Here is an 18,603-nt window from a genome sequence, read left to right as displayed (position 1 = left end):
CTATTTAACATGCTGAACTGTCTCTGGTAACATGATTTGTTGACATCTGGAAAACCGTTTCCTGTTTAAGGATAGTCCTGTGCGATCTTGAATTTTGTTTTCAGATTTTGCTTTGAACCCACTCAGCAACCTGCAACCTCTGTTTATATGTACTTGGGAGTAAGTTGTATTGAATAAAGTGGGGCTTAATTCTGAGTAAAAATGTTTTAAGATGGAGCTGTAAATCCCTGATCTAGCATTAAAGTAAGTAACCCTAAAATCAGAATCTGCTATGTTGCATCAGATTTGTGGACTCATTCTTTCTACAGCTCCTCAAACGTCTTGCTCTTTTAAGCTTAGCTTAGTTGATTATACTTTGTAAAACTACACAGATCTGCTAAATAAGCCCCAACAATTTCCAGTATGGGTGGTAACACAGAAATCACAAAACGTTGTGCTATTCTTGTGCAAGAATCATTTATTTAGTTATATTTTTTATGGAAGATGTAGGACAAGGGTGGACATCTCCTAAAGGTCAGACTACTCCTTCCAGCATAAGCAAATGTGTACGGACATAGGATGCACCTATAAATATAGAACACTGTAAGAAGACAACAAGATAACAGTGCACTGTAAGCAATGCAAAGCAAAGTTGTGTGAGTGTGAAAGGTGATATGTCAGTTGACAGCAGGAGCTGTATGCCTTTTTTTTACTGCTCTGGCAAATAATTTAACAGGGGGATTAGATACGTTTCTGGAGGACAGTTCTATTTGTTGCTAAAAGCAAAAATGTAAATAGTTTATAGTCTGTTTTAGCTAACAGCACTGATAGACCTTCTTGTTTCAGTGTCACCTGCACTTCCACGTATTCTTTTGTATATCTGATTGCCAGAGGCTGGGGCCAAACAATTGGAAATGCTACTTCCATCAAACGTACTACTTGTGAGCTCTAGCAAGTCATGGTTAGAAATAAATGCTGGATAAGGTGGCTATTGGTCTGAGCCAAAAGGGAATTTTGTGATCTGAGAAATGGAAAAGGCTACTTTGTTTGGATCAAAGACCGAACTCAGATTCTATGCAAACCTCAACATGCTATCACCTGTGTGGCAAATGCATGAACATGAGTACATGAAAGGGACAAATGATGAAGGAGATGTAAACAAAGCAGGTGCCATAAATGAATGACTTCCTTTGTAAAATGTGCTGCAGTGTAACAGTCAAAAAAGAAGGAGAAACTCAAGCAGTGCCAGTCCAAGAGAACCCTGGGGCTTTTGCCGTTCTCTGCACCTGCATGTGGTCTAGCTCAGCAGGACAAGGCATGAAGCAAAAGTTACTCTTGCCTTGCCCAGGCTCTGGAACGTCAGATAGAACACTTGGTTAGATTTTATGGAAATCTGGGATCAGGAGAAATCTCTAGCTGCATCCTGGTCAGAAGCACATCCAGGCCCTTAACTAGACAAAGCAACGGAGCCTCAACGCAACAGAGCCTCATTCTCTCAGCCTCATGGCTCCACCTTCGCAGTCATTCCTGCCAACTTTGGGGATGGTTTCTTGAAATTCTCAGCTCAGCAGCATGCCAGCGGCTGTCATGTATTCTATTAAACTTCAGAGTGGATCTGCTGGAACCTAATGGCTGTTTGGTTCCAATTAATGGCTGGCCCAGGAGTCTTTGGGTGACAGCTTGCATTTGGAGTACACTGTTGACTTTCCAAAGGCAGGCTTGACGACAGGGCATGCATCTTGAAGGCACTGTCACTGGCCCCTTGCCATAAGCATTGGAACAGTGATTCTGTTTCTGAATCTGGATGCTTCGTAGATACAGAATGCCGCAAGAGCTGCTGCCGATTTCATCACAGTCTACAACATAGCCCATGGCACAGCTGGAAATGGAATCTGTCGTTTCCCTGCTCCAGCTGACACAATGTCCTGTCCCTTCTCTTTTCGAGTGCAAATGCCAACCTTTGAGTGTGCCAAGGTAAACCTGATTTCTAACATCACATGTGTGACTCAGAAGTCCAGAGTGAGTTGACTGGTAGTCTGCGCATAGGAAATATGCACCATGAGAACAACCAGAGAGAAACCACTCAGATTTGCTTTGTTTAAAAAGAGAGGCAGAGGAAGTGGAAGAGTGACTGTTGGTGCAGGGGGCTGCAACATTGTCAATAGTATGCCCCCAATAGGACAGATGCTTTTTTCAGGATCTCCTTGTGGTTTGAATAAAGGGGAATCCTCTTGTCCGCAACTTGCCACCGGACAGTAACTTCAAGATCACAGCCCTGGAGAAACTGGTAGGGGGAAAAAACAGATAAATGAGAATGGAGGTTATTCTGAGCTGTACTTCAACACTCCTCTGATTCAGACAGACACAGTTCCAATGATTTAGGTAGATTCTGCCAGAACATCTAGTGCCCTTTCTAACTGGAAAGTGGAGTGCATGTAAAAGCTTAAGGTGAGAGTGGCCATATTCCCAGAGCCTGCTCATTCTAACTGATCCATTATCCCTGCAGAGGTCCTATATTTCCTTAAATCTAAACCCAACCAGACAGTGATCTGTCCATGACAATGGAGTCTCTCCCTGCTCATAATTGGGTTTGATTCCCCACTCCTCCACATGAGTGGCGGAGGCTAATCTGGTGAACTGGATTTGTTTCCCCACTCCTACACACAAAGCCAGCTGGGTGACCTTGGGCAAGTTACAGCTCTGTTAGAACTCTCTCAGCCTCACCTACCTCACAAGGGTGACTGTTCTGGGGAGGGGAAGGGAAGGTGATTGTAAGCCAGTTTGAGTCTCCCTTAAGTGGTAGAAAAAGTCGGCATATAAAAACCAACTCTTCTTCTTTTTCATAACTAACCTGATTGGCCCAGAACACCAAATCCAGGATGCGACCTGCTCTGTGAATCAGAGTTGGTGTCCGTTGAGAGAGAGTCAGACCCTATGGCTGTCAAGGGGGCCATGAAATTCTGAGCAGCTCCAGACAGCAAGGCCTCAGAGTGGAAGCTGAAGTCTTCCCATGATCAACAGTCTGAGGAACTCCAGTACCAACACAAATAAGTTCAGACAGGGAGACTGCTAGGCAGTGAGGTGGGTGGTACACCACCAGAATCCCAATCCTGTGTTGGGGGCCCAGTGCCAGGAACAAGTCCTGCAAATTTGGTGGACTTGGTACAGGCCATCTCGGTTAGGGAGATGTAATCATGACAGACCAAGGCAACGCTGCCACCACCCCAGCCTCCAGGGCATGCCTACTGCTGTACTGCAAACCCTGGTGGGAACAGCTGAGATAAACTCCTGCCCCCTTGCTCATGCATCCAGGTCTCAGTAATACATGCACTAAGGACTACTGAATGTTCCTCTGCTTACAGCATTCTGTGCAACCTCTATGTAATGTTCACCCACTCTATTGCATACACAAACTCTTTGCACTTCTACTCTAGTAACTGTTCCTTCTCTTTTCCCCAGTGATTTTCGTTGCCATATAATCAGTGTGCTTTTTAAAGCCTTCTGTCGTTCTCTTCTAGCTTGATACTGTGCCCACCACTGTGTCCAGGGTCCACATAACTACCCTTCTCCCTCTTGTACAGTCAAAGTCATGTAACAGAATCTAAAAAATGTGGCATCCATGGGATGCTATCATCTCAGAATCTGCAACTAAAGGAGAACCCCATTATGATCAGAAATGGCATTACAAATACGTACCGAATTCAAACGCTTCATCTCCACATCATTCTGGTCTTCAAAGTGCACACTGATGGCCAAGGTCTCTATCCAGGCATTGTCAGTATTCCTGGGATCATCAATATATCCTTTATAAACCTGGAAGAGTGTGGTGTACATGGAGATGGAAAGAGAGAAGCCAGTGTGGATGGAGCCTTCCAGAAGGTCATGAGAATTCAGTGTGGTTCTAAAGCTGCTCTTTCTTAAGGTGGGGGTGGGGGGGTTTGTGAAATGTCTAGTTGCTTTGCTAGCAGAAAACGGATCAAATGAAATGCCCAAGAATCCAGGGAATTCTTGGACTGTTAGTGTGTGCATATGCGTGTCTGATCTGGGTGAAACAGTCAAAGCAATCAGAAGTTCCCATGTCTGATCCTTCTTACATCCAGCCTTCCTGAAGTGACGGCTATTTACATTCTGGATGAATGTCAATGAGGAGGAGCTAGTTGCTCAGAAACTCTTCTGTACTGACCATTGTTTAGAAGCCAGATGGAGAGCTCTGTGCTAAGGTTCATGAAGCAGCAAGTCTGAGGTTCAATCCACAGCCATTCCAATTAAAGGGATCTCAGTGGCAGGGCGAGGAAAGGGTCCCTGTCTGAGACCTTGGAGAGCTACTACCAGTTGAGTTAACCATATTGACCCTGATGGAATGACTGTTTTTACCCACCCATGCAGCTCCTTCAGTATGCATGGGGCTTTTCAAAGCAGAAACAGAAAGATTACTGTCCAAAGAGATCTAAAAAAATGGATAAATGGGCAGGGGGGCTGTATGCTTTGTTTCTGTAGGAAAAAGGGGGAGTTTTGGGGTTGTGCCAAAGGTTTCAGAGAAAAGGTGGGTTTTGTTGGATCTGAAAGCAGTAAGAAGTGGTATGAAGGCATCTTCATGGGTTCACATGCCTGTGCCTCAGAATCAAACTTTCATTTAATCTGCCTCCCTGAATAATCACACACCATACAATATTTGTTGAAAACCCATATTGCTGAGTGGGCCTGGACTTTCCAGGCTCCAGGTAGGGTCGACCTGCAAACACTCACAGCAACCCATATATTGATTAACATAATAGAAGGCAATTTCAGCCACTTCCTAGAGCCACAGGCTCCAATTCAAGCCTACCCTATTATTTCCTCATTTCCCTTAACAACCTCTTCTATCTGGATTCTTTTCTCCCTCCTTCCTTGTTCCCCATGTAGACTGACTAGATCTCAGGTGAGAAAGTTGTCAGAAAAGCATCATGAGCTGAGTGATGACTATGCAATTCTGCAAAATATTGTGCATCGTCCAGTTTCAGAATTACTTCAGTATCTGCAAAAATGGCATGGCAGAGAAGTATGTATAGTGGCTATAGGGTATTGCAAAGTACTGATGATCTGTCCAGTGACCCCAGGCTTATTAGTTTATGACCACTGATTTACAGCTACATCACGTGCCCATCTAGCACATCATGCACCAAAGCTTCACTGATAACATTTCTCCATCATTCACTCTGCATTTTAAAAAACGAAACAACAGTGTTCAGACAGTGCCTATATAACCCCTCTCTGCTTTTGCCAAATCCCAGTCAATACCTCTGTGCCCTGATTCAGCAATTTCTGAAACTGTGGCCAGAACTCCCGTCTCAAGATCCATTTTAGCTTCTGTGGCAATGCTTCTCCTGGCACCAGAGATCCCTGAAAAGAATGAAAATGTTACTCAGTGTAATCATCAGCGAAGGCTTTTCACATGTGACGATCAAGACATGGGGCGAAGAGTTTCCTGAAGTGGCTTATTTGTCCACTTTCCAGCAAGTGCACACTTCTCCAAGATGCAGGAAAGTCTGATCTAGGATCATAGCTGCCATCTTGATGTATGCTACAGACTCAAACTCAGAGATGAATGCTAGAGCTTCTAGCGTGAATGATTAAGAGTCAGTGAGGCTCTGGGTGACGAAATCACATTCTAGGAACTGGGCACAAATTAAGAAAACACGGAGGAATTATGGATGAATGATACACCTGATACAAAACATCCGTTGACCTCGCTGGCACAGGATCAAGAAAGAGGGATGGCCTGATGGGGGCCTTGGAGACACTGCCAGAGTTTTATTTCCTGGGTGCAGAATATGTGCTATTGAGGCCTGTAATGATCCATCTTCAATATGAGGCTTTGCAAAAGCCTGTGGTGCTGCAGCTGATGTCACTGGGAATGTCATGGACTTTCTCCATTATTCTAAGACTTTGGAATTTGGCTCTGAAGAGAGAATTGCCAGCTTTCCAGTAAAGCAGCTTGGTTTGTTGAGCCAATTCTGCTCTGAGCCCATCTCTAGTAAGCACTCAAGCTCCAAGCTTCATTCTGCAAGCCATTTGTTGGCAGCCAGTTCTTTGTCCTTCTACTACAGCAGATTTCTGAGGTACAATCATGAGTGTTTTGACTGCTTATGTCCGCTATTGCTGCCACTTAATTAAGCTGCCGGCATGCATCTTCCAGCTCCTTCAAATCCACGCTGAGCGGAGAGTCTCATAACCACTTACCCCAGGCAAAGCCCAGTGATCTGACAAGGGAAATTTGACGACTAAGACTTCCAGCAGTTTCTTTAAGCTTTTCCTAGCAATGGACCCATCCAGATTCCTCCTCCAGCTATAAAAGATAGAGAGGAAGATTACATGATAGGGAAATGCATTTGGTACTCTAATAGATTGGTACTCTAATAGGAGTTGCAGGGCCCCCAAAGACCCAGTCCCCCTCAGCCCCATGACTTCAGTCTTAGAAAGATTTAACTTCAACCAGCTCTCCCTCAACCATAAGAAAAAGCACTTCTGGATTAGACTAGTGGTCCATCTAGTCCAGCATCCTGTTTAACACACTGGTCAACCAGTTACTCTGGGTGGGCTGACAGCAGGGAATGGAGGACTAGGCTTTCCTCTGATGTTGCTTTCTGGCACTAATATTCAGAGGTTCCCTGCCTCTGAACATGGAGGTTCCCTTTAGTCCCCATGGCTAGTAGCCACTGATAGACCTGTCCTCCATGAATCTGCCTAATCCTCTTTTAAAGCCATCTGTACATGAGGCCGTCACTATATCCTCTGGCAGCGAATTCCCCATATTAACTGTGGTAATATTCTCAGCCTCCAGCATCCCCTATCTGACAGATCAGTTAGCAGGTTTCAGACTGACAAAAACTGACTTTTGGAAGTAACAGAAAGTCTTCTGAAGCAAGGAAGCAAGCCAGATTTCAGGGATGTCCGTATTACTTTTCTTGTCCTGCTGTTGTCATGGATACAGCTCTTACTGTGCTGCAGCCAGCAGTTCAGGCTAAAACGTGCTGTGAGAAACAGGCATGGCACTTCGCAATGTTCACTCTGTAAAAAGCACGCTGGTTCTAAGCTCTGGCTGGGTATAAATGATGAGCAAAACTCATCCAATTTCTCTGAAAATGACCCAGATAAAACTGTTCTCGGATACTCAGGAGAGACAGACTGTCACTCTTTGGGGACTTTTAAAAAACGAGTAGTAATAATTTCACAATTTAATTTCCCGCTTCTTTCAGGGTTCTTAGCACTGTCCTAAGCACAGAGCTGACATCCTAGAATAGCAGGCTGCCCTAATGGGGTGGGGAAGAGCCTTCTTATTCTACTCACCGTGTTACAACAGGGTGAAGTGCATGATTTGGTCCAAAGAACCGAAGGATCCCCTGGCCCCTCAAACCAGTCCTTCCCATGGGATTCCTGTAAGAAAAAAAGCCACATTGGTCCTGTTGTGGGCTGGGGTCATGGCTATGTTTTAGTTCCAAGCAAACATCAATTTTATTAACAAGTAGAGAAATACCACAGTGTATTCAGTGCAAATAATAACCAACAGGGACTTAATTTAATCTAGAACTCACCAGAAGTTCCAGCACACCAAGATGAGGCAATCTCTGAGCATGTGCAGAGTATCTGTCACTTGCTACTGAGAAACCAGATAGTGTCACACTTTGGGTATGAGGCAGGGTACCAGAATCTACTTTTTCCCAGACACTGACTGACTCTACTGCCACCATCAGACCAAGTGTAAAAACCTTCTACACTCTCAGTCCATTTTGCTCATCTACAGTTTGATGTTGCCTAGGAAAGTCAATGGCATAATAAACCAGTAAGACTAAAGATCACTCTACCGTGGAAGTTTACCGGGTGACCTTGGTCCAATCACACTCTTTCAGACTAACCTACCTAACAGGGTTGTTGTGAGGATAAAATGGAGGAGGGGAAAACAATGTTGTGAGCCACTTTGAGTCCCCATTGGAGAGAAAAGTGCAAATGCATAGTAAGGGCCAAACGAGATATGACAATGGAAGATCTGTAAATGGATCTCCTGTGATTTTATATATTTGCATATAGCAGCTCTGTGTGCCTGGAGAGGACGGAGATCAAAACAGAATGGGGAAAAGTGATAGCTTCCCACTGCCCCCCCTCCATACCAGATCCCCTACTACTTTCATTTTAAAAATGTGCAAGAGATCCATTCACAGAGCTCCTGATAGCATGTCTAGCTTGGCTGTAAGCACCATCAAACTTTTTGACTCAGACAGAAGTTTTTCCCAGAGGTCTTTTGATAAATGAGCTTCTATAAATGGAAGCACCATTGTTTGAATAGGGTGATTCAAAACATTTACTTGTTATTACTGTTAAAAAACCAATCCCATCTTTGCACTATACTGGCTTTCAAAGCAACTTGGAAATTCAATTAAAAAACAACAATATGAATACAGGAATAATAAAAGTAATAAAGCCTACATCACACAAAACTGCAGAAGTAAAGAGCTGGTCAAAGCAATATTAATTGCAGCTAAAATGCTGTGGCAAACAAGACAGCCGTTGCTTGGGATCTAAAGGATAACAATGACAGCAACAGGAAACTATGCCCAGCGAGGGAATTCCCATATTTAGTGATGCTGATGAAGTTGTCAAGGCTCATCATAATACAATTTTCCCTGCTTCTAACACTAGTTTGTATTTTGAGCCACACTCCCTTAACCTGAACCTCTTAGTCTGAAATTGTGCAGGCGTATTTTGAGCTCAGCCAGTCTACTGCTCATCGTCATGAGTCTCTCTCAGTCTATCCCATCTGCATCTGTAAATATGAATGGAACAAAGGTAGTGTATTTTTCCCGTTTAAATTGTTTTTGCATGATGTCCAGGCCAGTTCTGACTGTGACCCCCTGCAACACCCAGTTTCCATCCAAAGCAAAGATAAACACAGAACATAAGATACAGCAACGGAGGTTTCCCATGCACGCCATCAGACTCACAGTGGCAGGCCATCCTGAACAACGTAGGTGCCATGGAAACTCTGTCTGTTGATCTCCCCATCCATACTGTTGAAATTTATCTTGGAAAGATTCTCCAAAGTGCTGAAAGAGAAGCAAAGCCTCACCGAACTCTGAAAAAAGAGACTCAAAGGAAGAAGGCGCAAGGAGCAAAAGGCAATCACTGGAAGGGCAAGTGAGTGAGGGAAACGACACCCCAGAAGAAACCAGTAGACAGGCCTCACCACAGTGAGCGAGAGAGAGGGTGTACTTACTCTCTCAAGGACTTGGGTGGATCAGTCTCTTTCCTTTCCTCACTGTAGAAAGGGGGGTTGTAGATTTCAAACTCCACCTGCCAGGATAAGAGGCTGCTTCAGGCATATTTCAGAATTACAAAACACAGCTGTCCCCATTTTAATCACAAAATGTAGTTGAGAACTCAACAGCTACTGGAGAGGGGGGACACACAACACCCCTTCCCCATGTATGACTTTTCCTGGATCCCAGGCTAGACACATCAGGGCTCTCTTCTTGTGCCAGTGGCAGCTAAGGGGAATACTGGCAGCAACTTCCAGTGTAGGCAGGACTTAGAGGCCACAGCTTAGATCTGTGTTCCTTTGGGCAAGGACATGTAGAGGATGGTGCCGAGTTGTTTTCTGTTGCCCCAGAAGGTCCGACCAGAACCAATGGGTTGAAATTAAATCAAAAGAGTTTCCGTCTAGACATTAGGAAGAATTTTCTAACAGTTAGAGTGGTTCTTCAGGGGAACAGGCTTCCTTGGGAGGTGGTAAGTGCGCCTTCGCTGGAGGTTTTTAAGCAGAGGCTAGATGGCTATCTGTCAGCAATGCTGATTCTATGACTGTAGGCAGATCATGAGAGGGAGGGCATCTTGTCCATCTTCTGGGCATGGAGTAGGGGTCACTGGGTGTGTGTGGGGGGAGGCAGTTATGAATGTCCTGCATTGTGCAGGGGGTTAGACTAGAGGTCCCTGGTGATCCCTTCTAATATGATTCTATTCTATGATTCTATATCTATGCACTAACTTACACGTTCGGTTATCAGCCACACAGCAGCTGTGGGGAATGGCTTTTAAAACATAAAGGAGAACCCAGATGGGCTCAGAATGCCACTGAAGGGGAAAAAGGACTGCTGCCTCCCCCCACCCCAAGCCATTTCCCCACACTAATACAGCACTGGCGAGAAATTTCCCTGTTTGGCTACTCTACATAGAGTATTTTGTGAATGTGGAGCAACAAAAATGGGGAAATACCCCCTCCCCCCCAGCACTGTTTCAGCATGGGAAAACAGCTTGGGGAAAGAGACAGGAGCCCATCCTCACCCCATGGCAGCATTCCAAGTCCATCTGAGCTCTCCTTCATTTTTTAAACACCATTTCTTTTAGCTGCTGTGTGGTTGCGGGGAACTCAATTCTTCAAAAACCTGAACGTCTAGTTTGACATTACAAACTTACCTGTTTAACTGACATGGTTTCCCACAAAGAACCCTGGGCACTGTCATTGCATGAGGGTACTGAGAAGGAGCTGTAGTAGGGGCCACCTCCCAAAGAAAGGTTGGCCGCCTCAGGGCTTTCTGGCCCTTCCTCTTAGAGCAAGAGGGAAGAATGAGTAGCATGGGGATGCCCTCCTCCTTCTCCAGAGGAGACCCATCATTTCCAAGATATGGGCAAACTGCTATGCAGCAACACTTAAGTCACTACAATCACAAGGCATGGCTCCTGGTTCAATTCTTTTCTTTTTATTTCTTTTTTTCTTGCTCCCTAAGATTTAAAGCTCTTACCTCCCACGGCACCTTCTCTTCAGGTACTGGAAAGCGGACAGCAGTGGAACTGGGATAAGAGAAGTTCCTGGCGCTCACGTGGTATAGAGCTTGAAAAGTTTCTGAGCCCTCCTCTTCAAGGTACTCCTTCATCTTGGGAGTTCTGCTGGGGACTAGGACAAACCAAATACCTTGAACGCATGCCACGTAATCAACCTCATTGTGCTCTTTTTCTGAACCTCTCTGAATGCTGGCTGACAGAAATGAGCTTGCTAATTAGCTTGGCAATTCTTAGGTAATAAACCCAGCTGTGTCTGCAGGTAGAACAGACTATTAGACTGAGCCAACATGGCAATACTCGGCTAACAGGTACAAGTGCATATGGGGGTAGAATCCCACAGAAGGATCCTTGATAGTGGTAACTCTTGGGGCCATCACTGCCACATGGTCTCTTACTGCTGCATGTTCTAGGACCAGTCACCCACAAAAGGGGCTGTCTAGTCCTGAAGCCCTTTGCAAGGAAAAGCTGGCAGCTCTCCAACTTAAGCAGCCTCCACACTGGGTTCTTTGAGAAGCCTGGCTTGCCACGTCACGATGGGGACTCTCTCTATAGGGTCCTGGAGCTGATTTCAGGGCTCTTATTTTCTGGTGGCTTTCACACGTGTGTGGGTTTTCATGGTTTCCCTGTTGCTGGTGCAGCTGCATATAAAGCGCAGCAGCAACAGGGCTTCCACATGGCAGGTTTCTCTGCAGTGTTCCTGCCCCCCAGCTCCCCCAGAAGTGGTCACTTCCCATCCCAGGGGCCACAATTTTTTTTTTAAAAAAAAATCAGCACTAGAATATTGTTATATCGACATACTGTTGTCAACCATAAGTGTAGCAGGTTCTCTAAATTCTCAGCTTTCATTTTTTTACAAAATAAGTCTCTAGCCGCTTCCCCTTGCGAAGATACGCCTTTCCCCTTATATCTCTGCATAGTAAGGGCATAAAGACTTACTTTTAAAAAAATAAAAGCTGAGAATGTAGAAAAGCTGCTACACCTCTCATTACAACAGTATATTAATATAACAATATTCTAGTGCTTTTATTTAAAAATCCCCACCCCGCCGTGTTAGTGGGAGGAAACCACTGCTGTGGAGAATGGGGAAAAGGCTGCCATGGGGTCCAGAAAATCTGAATGTTTCCTACCCACACAGAAGCCATCCAGGTTTTACTGCAATCCTTTGCAAAACTTCAAAACAAAGCGGGTTTGAGAAACATTGGGGGAAAGCTGGGGAAACCCCTGGAGGTGCATGAATTAGGGTTGCCAACTCTGGGCTGGGAAATTCCTGGAGATTTGGTATGCCTGGTAAGGGTGGGCATTGGGGAAGGACGTCCTCAGGGTATAAAACTGTAGAGTCCACCCTCCAAAGCAGCCATTTTCTCCTGGAAGATCAGTTGCAATGCCAGGAGATCGCCACACCCCACCTGGAGGCTGACAACCCCTAGCACAAATGCACTACAATGCTGAAAGGAAGCAAGAAAAAAAAAGCCCACTTCCCAAAAGCATTGAACTTGGGGAAGAGAACCCATGTAGAAATGGCCTCTCTCCGCCTGCTCCTCCCTCTTGGGGAAATGTGAGACATAACACAGCTCGCTTGAAGCTTTTCCTGCCACGAGACAATAACTGGCAAGGATGACCCAGCAACAGTGTGTGGAGAGGGGATTGAGGAGAAAGCACAGCTGCCAAAGCAGGACCGTCACCTCACCCCTTCCAGGAGAGTTACAAATGCATGGCATTCATCTCCCACTGAGAGAAAACATACACAGATATAAACACAGAGAGAGCTTTTGTTGTGACAGAGCCATCAAAAGATGGCTTTTTGGAAATTATCTGGCCCGTGTCAAGAGGATGTCCTTGCACAATGCACATTTTAAGAAATGTTTCAGAGGCCACATGGGACCCACTCACTATAGGATGCTGAACACACATATTTGCATATTCAGATGTCAGCAGTGAAAAACAGAAGCAACCTTCAAACAGCTGGGTTTTTTTCCCCATTCTGGTACAAAGGAAGAAGAAACACTCCTCTACATTCTTCTTCTTCAACCATTCATAAAAGGCTCAAGAGTCGGGCAAAAAAACAACCTGACTGTATTAGGGATTGTGGTGAGAGAATATCAGGTCATGCCACCTCAACAGGTCTACACCCTGCAGTATATTTTGCACTCAGATTCTCATGCCTAAATATGCAAGATAAACAGCTCACATTAAGGGCACATGAAGAGTCTATAATGCAAACTGCTTGTTTCCAAAATACTTACAAACAACAACAGGAAAGGGATCATGCTCCTAAGGACCAAATTCAGAGAATTCTGAGGGCTAAAAAAAAGACGGCGAAGGTCACAGATCACAGTCCATCTATAAAAGATAAACTGCAATTGCGTGCAGCCACAGTTTGGATTAAGACCATGCAGGGAAGGGAGAGGGAATTTAACCTTTCCCCTGCTCAGTATCATGAATTGCCACCATGCTGTTACTAATGTTTGACAAGAAAAAAAGACATGCTCTTTAAAAACCCAGATTTTTTCCCTTTTAAAATGCTAATAAGAGCTTGGGTCCCCTTACAGGAGGTTGAAGGGTCTCCCCTTCTTGTGTGGCTGTGCAACTGAACCTTTAAAAACAGCCAAAGATCTGTGACCTACATTGTATCTGTTTTGGCCCCCAGAGGGAAAGCAGCAAGGTGAGCTGTGGAAGCAATGAGAGAGGTATGTATTTTGTATGTAGGTACTGGAACTGAAGTACCTTTAAGAAGTGTCCCACATGCTTACATGCTTGCAGTCAGACATACCCATAATGGGAGCATCGTCCTCCGATCCAAACCCACTACTACAAAGTGAGTGAACAATCCATTGCAGGGCCTTTGTAGACTGGAGCATCTAGAGATCAAATCAAACCAGTTAGAGATCAAATCAAATCTAACCAGCCTCCACAGGAGAAGAAAGAAGAAGATAGTTGTTGAGGGACTCTACATCCCATGAAGGAACTTGGGCATACACTTTATTTGGGGAAGGGGTTGTTCAGGAAACATTTTCTAAAGCTGTAGATCATCCAAATGGGGTTTCCCTTGGAGAGTAGTCTCTCTGCCACAGGTGTTAGTTAAGCATGTGAACAAAAAACTCATTTTACTTCTTGTCTCTTTGGTACTTAAAGGATACAGAAAAGCTGGAATTTAGGGATTTGGAGAGAGTCTTTGTACAAAACACGTCAAGTTATGGAGCAAGTAGGTGGCTCATAAGATAGGGTCATCTGACCCAAGTTTGCTCCCTACCCATTCTGGCTCTCAGACCAGGTTAGCTTCTTCCCAGATGGAACCCACCCTCCATATGAGCTTTCAGCTTTCCTTAGATGGACTAGTGTGAGTGGCCACCTTGGAAGTCTGCCTTACCTGCTCCTCCAGATATGCTAGCCTCTGCTCCACCAGCCCTGTCCTTTTCACCTGAGTGAGGTCCAGTGTTTCTGCCAGGACATCCACCCTAAAAAAGAGATTTTAGTTCAGTGGGTGGCCAAGGTATCAGGTTCTGTGGAAAGCTGCCAGGTTCTCTCAGCTTTCTTTTGGGGGATAAGCTACGGCCCCATTCAGGATGTCCTCCTGTCATTCCACTCAGGCACACCCATCCCTCAGCTTTCACCTGTACTAAACTGGTGTGTGGGCTGACAGGGGTAGTGTGGGAGTTGTAGTGAAGGACTTGGAGTGGTGACAAGGCATGAGCTAGCAGAGCCACTGAACCCTCCTGAACACCATGAAGCTGCCTTATACCGAATCAGACCCTCGGTCCATCAAAGTCAGTATTGTCTACTCAGACCTGCAGCGGCTCTCCAGGGTCTCGGGCAGAGGTCTTTCACATCATCTACTTGCCTCGTCCCTTTAACTGGAGATGCCGGGTATTGAACCTGGGACCTTTTGAATGCCAAGCAGATGTTCTACCACTGAGCCACTGCCTCTCCCCTAAGCTCTTTTGAGTGATGCTGTTATGGGACTTGGAGCTCGTCAGCCAGTTGATCTGGTCTCAGCGACAGATGACTTAGTCTAGGAAAAGCAGCCCTCACCTATTGGCAATGTCCTGGATCGTCTGTTCAGTGTTCTGTTTCTGCTGGCACTGCCGGTGCTGCAAATAGTTTTCTTTCAGGTACATCTCCCAAGACAAGAGTGACGTCTCTTCATTCTTTTCGAGTTTCTCTTCTGTGGGCCAAATCAAACAGATGAGGGAAGGAACAGGAAAAGGGAGGCAGATGAAATGGTTGGAAGGTCTAGCCAGCCAAGTGACGAAAAGGGGGCATGCACGGACAGAGGTTGCCTGTGAGTTCTTCTTTGAGTCAATCAAGCCTTGCTGCCTCTGTGCTCGGTTGTGTTCAGTGCATCTCCCTCTGTACTCCTTGGAAGGCGGCGAGCTACGTGGGCCCATCATCTGGTGCCACGGGTAGCTCAAAGTTAAAAATTGCAGAGTGAATTGACTGCTAAGCAGCACAAGCCAATACAGAGGAATTTTGTTTCCTGCCCACCCAACTACTCAGGGAGAACATGGGGAGGGGGGAATAAGAAGCTGAGAAAAGCCGAATGCAGAGAATTTTGTAACCAAGGAAGCTGCAGTGACAGAGTGGAGCTTCTTGAAAAGCCTGACACTGGAACTGTGAGGGTGTTACTCCCACCAAAAGGGATAATGTCTCAGCCAGAAAGGATGCCTTCCTCCACTGATACAGAATCTCTTTTCCAATTTCCTCCTGCTCCCATTCCATCCAGGATCAGTGAATGCCCCATCACCATAACAAGGGCCCAAATGACCACGTGATCGCATTTCGTCCCACAGGCCAAAGTGATCCCCAGCACTGTTTCAGTGAGACCCCATACAACAAAGCTTCTTACTGAGCTGCTTGTGACGGGTGGCTGGCTTCCGGAGAAGTACCCGCTTGACAAAAAGCTGCAAGTGGTTGATGAGGATGAAGGGTGGTGGAGCAGGAGGCCTGCCGTGGTACTCCTCAATCAGGTCATGACGCTGAAACTTCCAGATGTGATCTGTGTGCTCCTGCACCTGTTGGAATGTGTAGCTGGGACAGAAAGAGACAGGAAGGTGAGCTCTACCACCCTCTGCTTGTAATCTAAGTATCCCACCTGTACCCAGGGACAGGGGTAGTCCTCCCCTAAATATCCTGGCAGTAGGAGTGGATGGGCAAAGTCTCGCGGAAGCACATTCCCACTGAGATTACTGGAAGAATTTACAGTATCGATGAGATATCGGCTCAGCATGCGGCAGCAGTGAAAAGGGCAAATTCTATGCTAGGAATTATTAGGAAAGGGACTGAAAACCAGTGTGGTATGGTTAAGGCGTTGGACTAGGATCAGGGAGACCCACCTTTGAATCCCTGCTCTGCCATGGAAGCTTGTTGGTTAACCTTGGGCCAGTCACACGCACTCAGCATAACCTACCTCAGAGTTGCTGTGAGGATAAAATGGAGGCGAGGAGAACAATGCAAGCCACCATTGGGGAGAACGTTAGGGTAGAAATGAAGTCAGTAAGTAAAATTAAATGGCCAGTATCATAATGCCCTTGTATAGAATTATGTTGTAGCCATATTTGGAATACTGTATTGGTTGCTGTATCTCAAAAAGGATACTGCAGCACTGGGGGGGGGGGATATTTATTTATTTAAACCATTTCTGGGTACAAGATCTGCTCTTGTTCTCTTTTTGGAAAATCACTGCAAGACTAACTGATTCCCCTGAAGAAACCGCTTGGCAAAACACATAGGGGATTTGGGGGGATTTTAACTGGGCAACAGAATCAGGACAAACAAAAGAAAGTACTTAGGGCCACAAGCTGTAGTTTCGCTATCTTTAAAGGGGGATTAGTCAAATTCATGGAGGGTGGATCCACCATCAATGGCTATTAGCCAAGAAGAGTAAATGGAACCTCCATATTCAGAGGCAGTAACCTCTGAATACAAGAACAGGATGGCAACAACAGGAAGAGGCCTTGGCTGCTGTGCCCAGTTTGCAGGTTTTCCAGGAGCATCTGGTTGGCCACTGGGTGAAACAGGATGTTTACTAGATGGAGCATAGGTTTCAACCAGCATGGCTGTGCTCATGTTCTCAGTTTATAGAAAGGCAAATTGGATTTACCAGGACAAAATTTCTTCTCATTGACCTGTTTCTGCTCCGGCCCTAGACTAAATAAGGCAATGCAAAAGCTTTCCAAACTTTGTTCAAGAGGGCTTGCTCTGCCAAGGAGTCTAGCAATGCATCAGAGTTGAACACATGAATACATGAAGCTGCCTTCTACTGAGTCAGACCCTTGGTCCATCAAAGTCAGTATTGTCTACTCAGACCGGCAGCAGCTCTCCAGGGTCTCAGGCTGAGGTCTTTCCCATTACCTACTTTGGCTGGTCCCTTTAACTGGAGATGCTGGGGATTGAACCTGGGACCTTCTGAATGCCAAGCAGATGCTCTACCATTGCGTCACGGCCCCTTCCAAAAAACCTGAACCACAACTAGTGGAGGGGCTCCTCCCAGTTGCAGCCCCACCTTCTTTTCTGGGCCTCAGTCATGGATATCCTCTTCCACTGAGAGAGAACTGCCTGTGACTTCCCTCTAATACTATCTGTGTTTTGTTCAGGTGATGCCCTCAGCCTCTCATTTGATCCAATCCCAGAAGCTCTTTCGGCATCCTGAGTTTATGGTCACCACAAGCAATTGAGCAGATTCAGGAACAGCGATGCATGGCTTCCATTCCCCCCCGCCCCCTTGTCATCTTCAGAACACTCTGTCCTTGAAGGGGAAGTGGGGAGAGGGCAATTACCTGAGATGACACTAAACGTGGAACTCACTTGAACATGGCGATGAGGAGATTGAGGAGGAGAATGTTGGTGAAGAGCAGGTACAGGCACAGCAAGATGACTGTTAGCCATTCGGGGAAGATGGGCTGCTGATTGGCCTCATTGTTCTCAGGGCACTTGGGCTTGTATGGGTCAGTCCCATTCGGGCTGCACTGATCCGGGTTGAAGTTCACTCCTGCCATTAACAAAAACAGAAACCAATGACCGGTAAGTTGTCCCAGCAATAGAAAGGCCAGTCCTTATACTGCTCATTCGGAGTGTTCTGAATTCCCATTTCTATAACAGATAACAACAGGTTCTGTTATTAGAATTTAGGAACATTGGCGGTATTTGGAGAGGTGGAATGAATGACTCAGCCCTGCATGAGCTGACTGGAAAGTTGATGGTACCCAGGCTGATTCGCAGCATCATTCACTCTCCTTCCTCTCTTAAGAAATAGGCTGCTTCAGAAACCGCTGCTGGAGACAAATCAGAAGAGCTCATCTCCTGGGGATCCGTAGCTGCTCGAAGTGCTATTTATAGCAGCACTCTGAAAACAAGAGCTGAGGAGCACAAAGATGCAGCTGCCCTGCATCTAAGTAAGAAATCTGAGTATGTGTGCGTGTGTACACTTCATGTGACATTTAATTAGGCCAGAACTAGCTCAACCCAGGCAGCTCCCCAGTTTCTCAACATATGGTAACACCATGATTTCTAAAAAACAAAGCACTAGGTAGCCTTTTCAGTCCACAGTCAAATCATATATATATATATATATATCCTTAAAGATGAAGGTTTCAGAAGTGCCCCTTGGTAGCTTAGAGTACAAAATAATTCTGTACCATCAATGTAGGAAGGGATCTGCCCAAATATCGTCAAGTAAGAATGGTAAACAACGCCTCGAAAGATCCAGTCCACACGGTTCTCATTATGGATCAGTATGGCTTGCTTGGCCACTCCAAAGGACACAACCCAGACAGCCAAGAGGAAGAGGAAGAAAAAGACGTCCTTCATCTGCAGATCCAC

General features: G+C 45.7%; 1 protein-coding gene across 1 annotated transcript in view; it reads right to left on the bottom strand.

Annotated features, from left to right (window-relative positions):
* Positions 1–2,130: 2,130 nt before the first annotated feature.
* The window catches only part of TRPM2 (transient receptor potential cation channel subfamily M member 2), a 48,067-nt gene continuing 31,594 nt past the window's right edge, over positions 2,131–18,603 (bottom strand). The window contains exons 20-33 of the mRNA XM_056849315.1: positions 18,420–18,591; positions 17,590–17,773; positions 15,632–15,813; positions 14,818–14,950; positions 14,156–14,243; positions 13,559–13,646; positions 10,749–10,900; positions 9,227–9,303; positions 8,955–9,056; positions 7,306–7,392; positions 6,199–6,304; positions 5,257–5,358; positions 3,676–3,792; positions 2,131–2,263 (exon numbers count right to left, since the gene is read on the bottom strand). Of these exons, the coding sequence (XP_056705293.1) occupies positions 2,138–2,263; positions 3,676–3,792; positions 5,257–5,358; positions 6,199–6,304; positions 7,306–7,392; positions 8,955–9,056; positions 9,227–9,303; positions 10,749–10,900; positions 13,559–13,646; positions 14,156–14,243; positions 14,818–14,950; positions 15,632–15,813; positions 17,590–17,773; positions 18,420–18,591 (1,716 nt within the window). The 3' untranslated portion in view covers positions 2,131–2,137. The remainder of the gene's footprint in view (positions 2,264–3,675; positions 3,793–5,256; positions 5,359–6,198; positions 6,305–7,305; positions 7,393–8,954; positions 9,057–9,226; positions 9,304–10,748; positions 10,901–13,558; positions 13,647–14,155; positions 14,244–14,817; positions 14,951–15,631; positions 15,814–17,589; positions 17,774–18,419; positions 18,592–18,603) is intronic.

This window comes from Euleptes europaea, chromosome 5, assembly GCF_029931775.1.
Source record: "Euleptes europaea isolate rEulEur1 chromosome 5, rEulEur1.hap1, whole genome shotgun sequence".
NCBI lineage: Eukaryota > Metazoa > Chordata > Lepidosauria > Squamata > Sphaerodactylidae > Euleptes > Euleptes europaea.
Note: the sequence above shows the minus strand (reverse complement) of the source record. Positions and strands in the feature narration are given on the sequence as shown.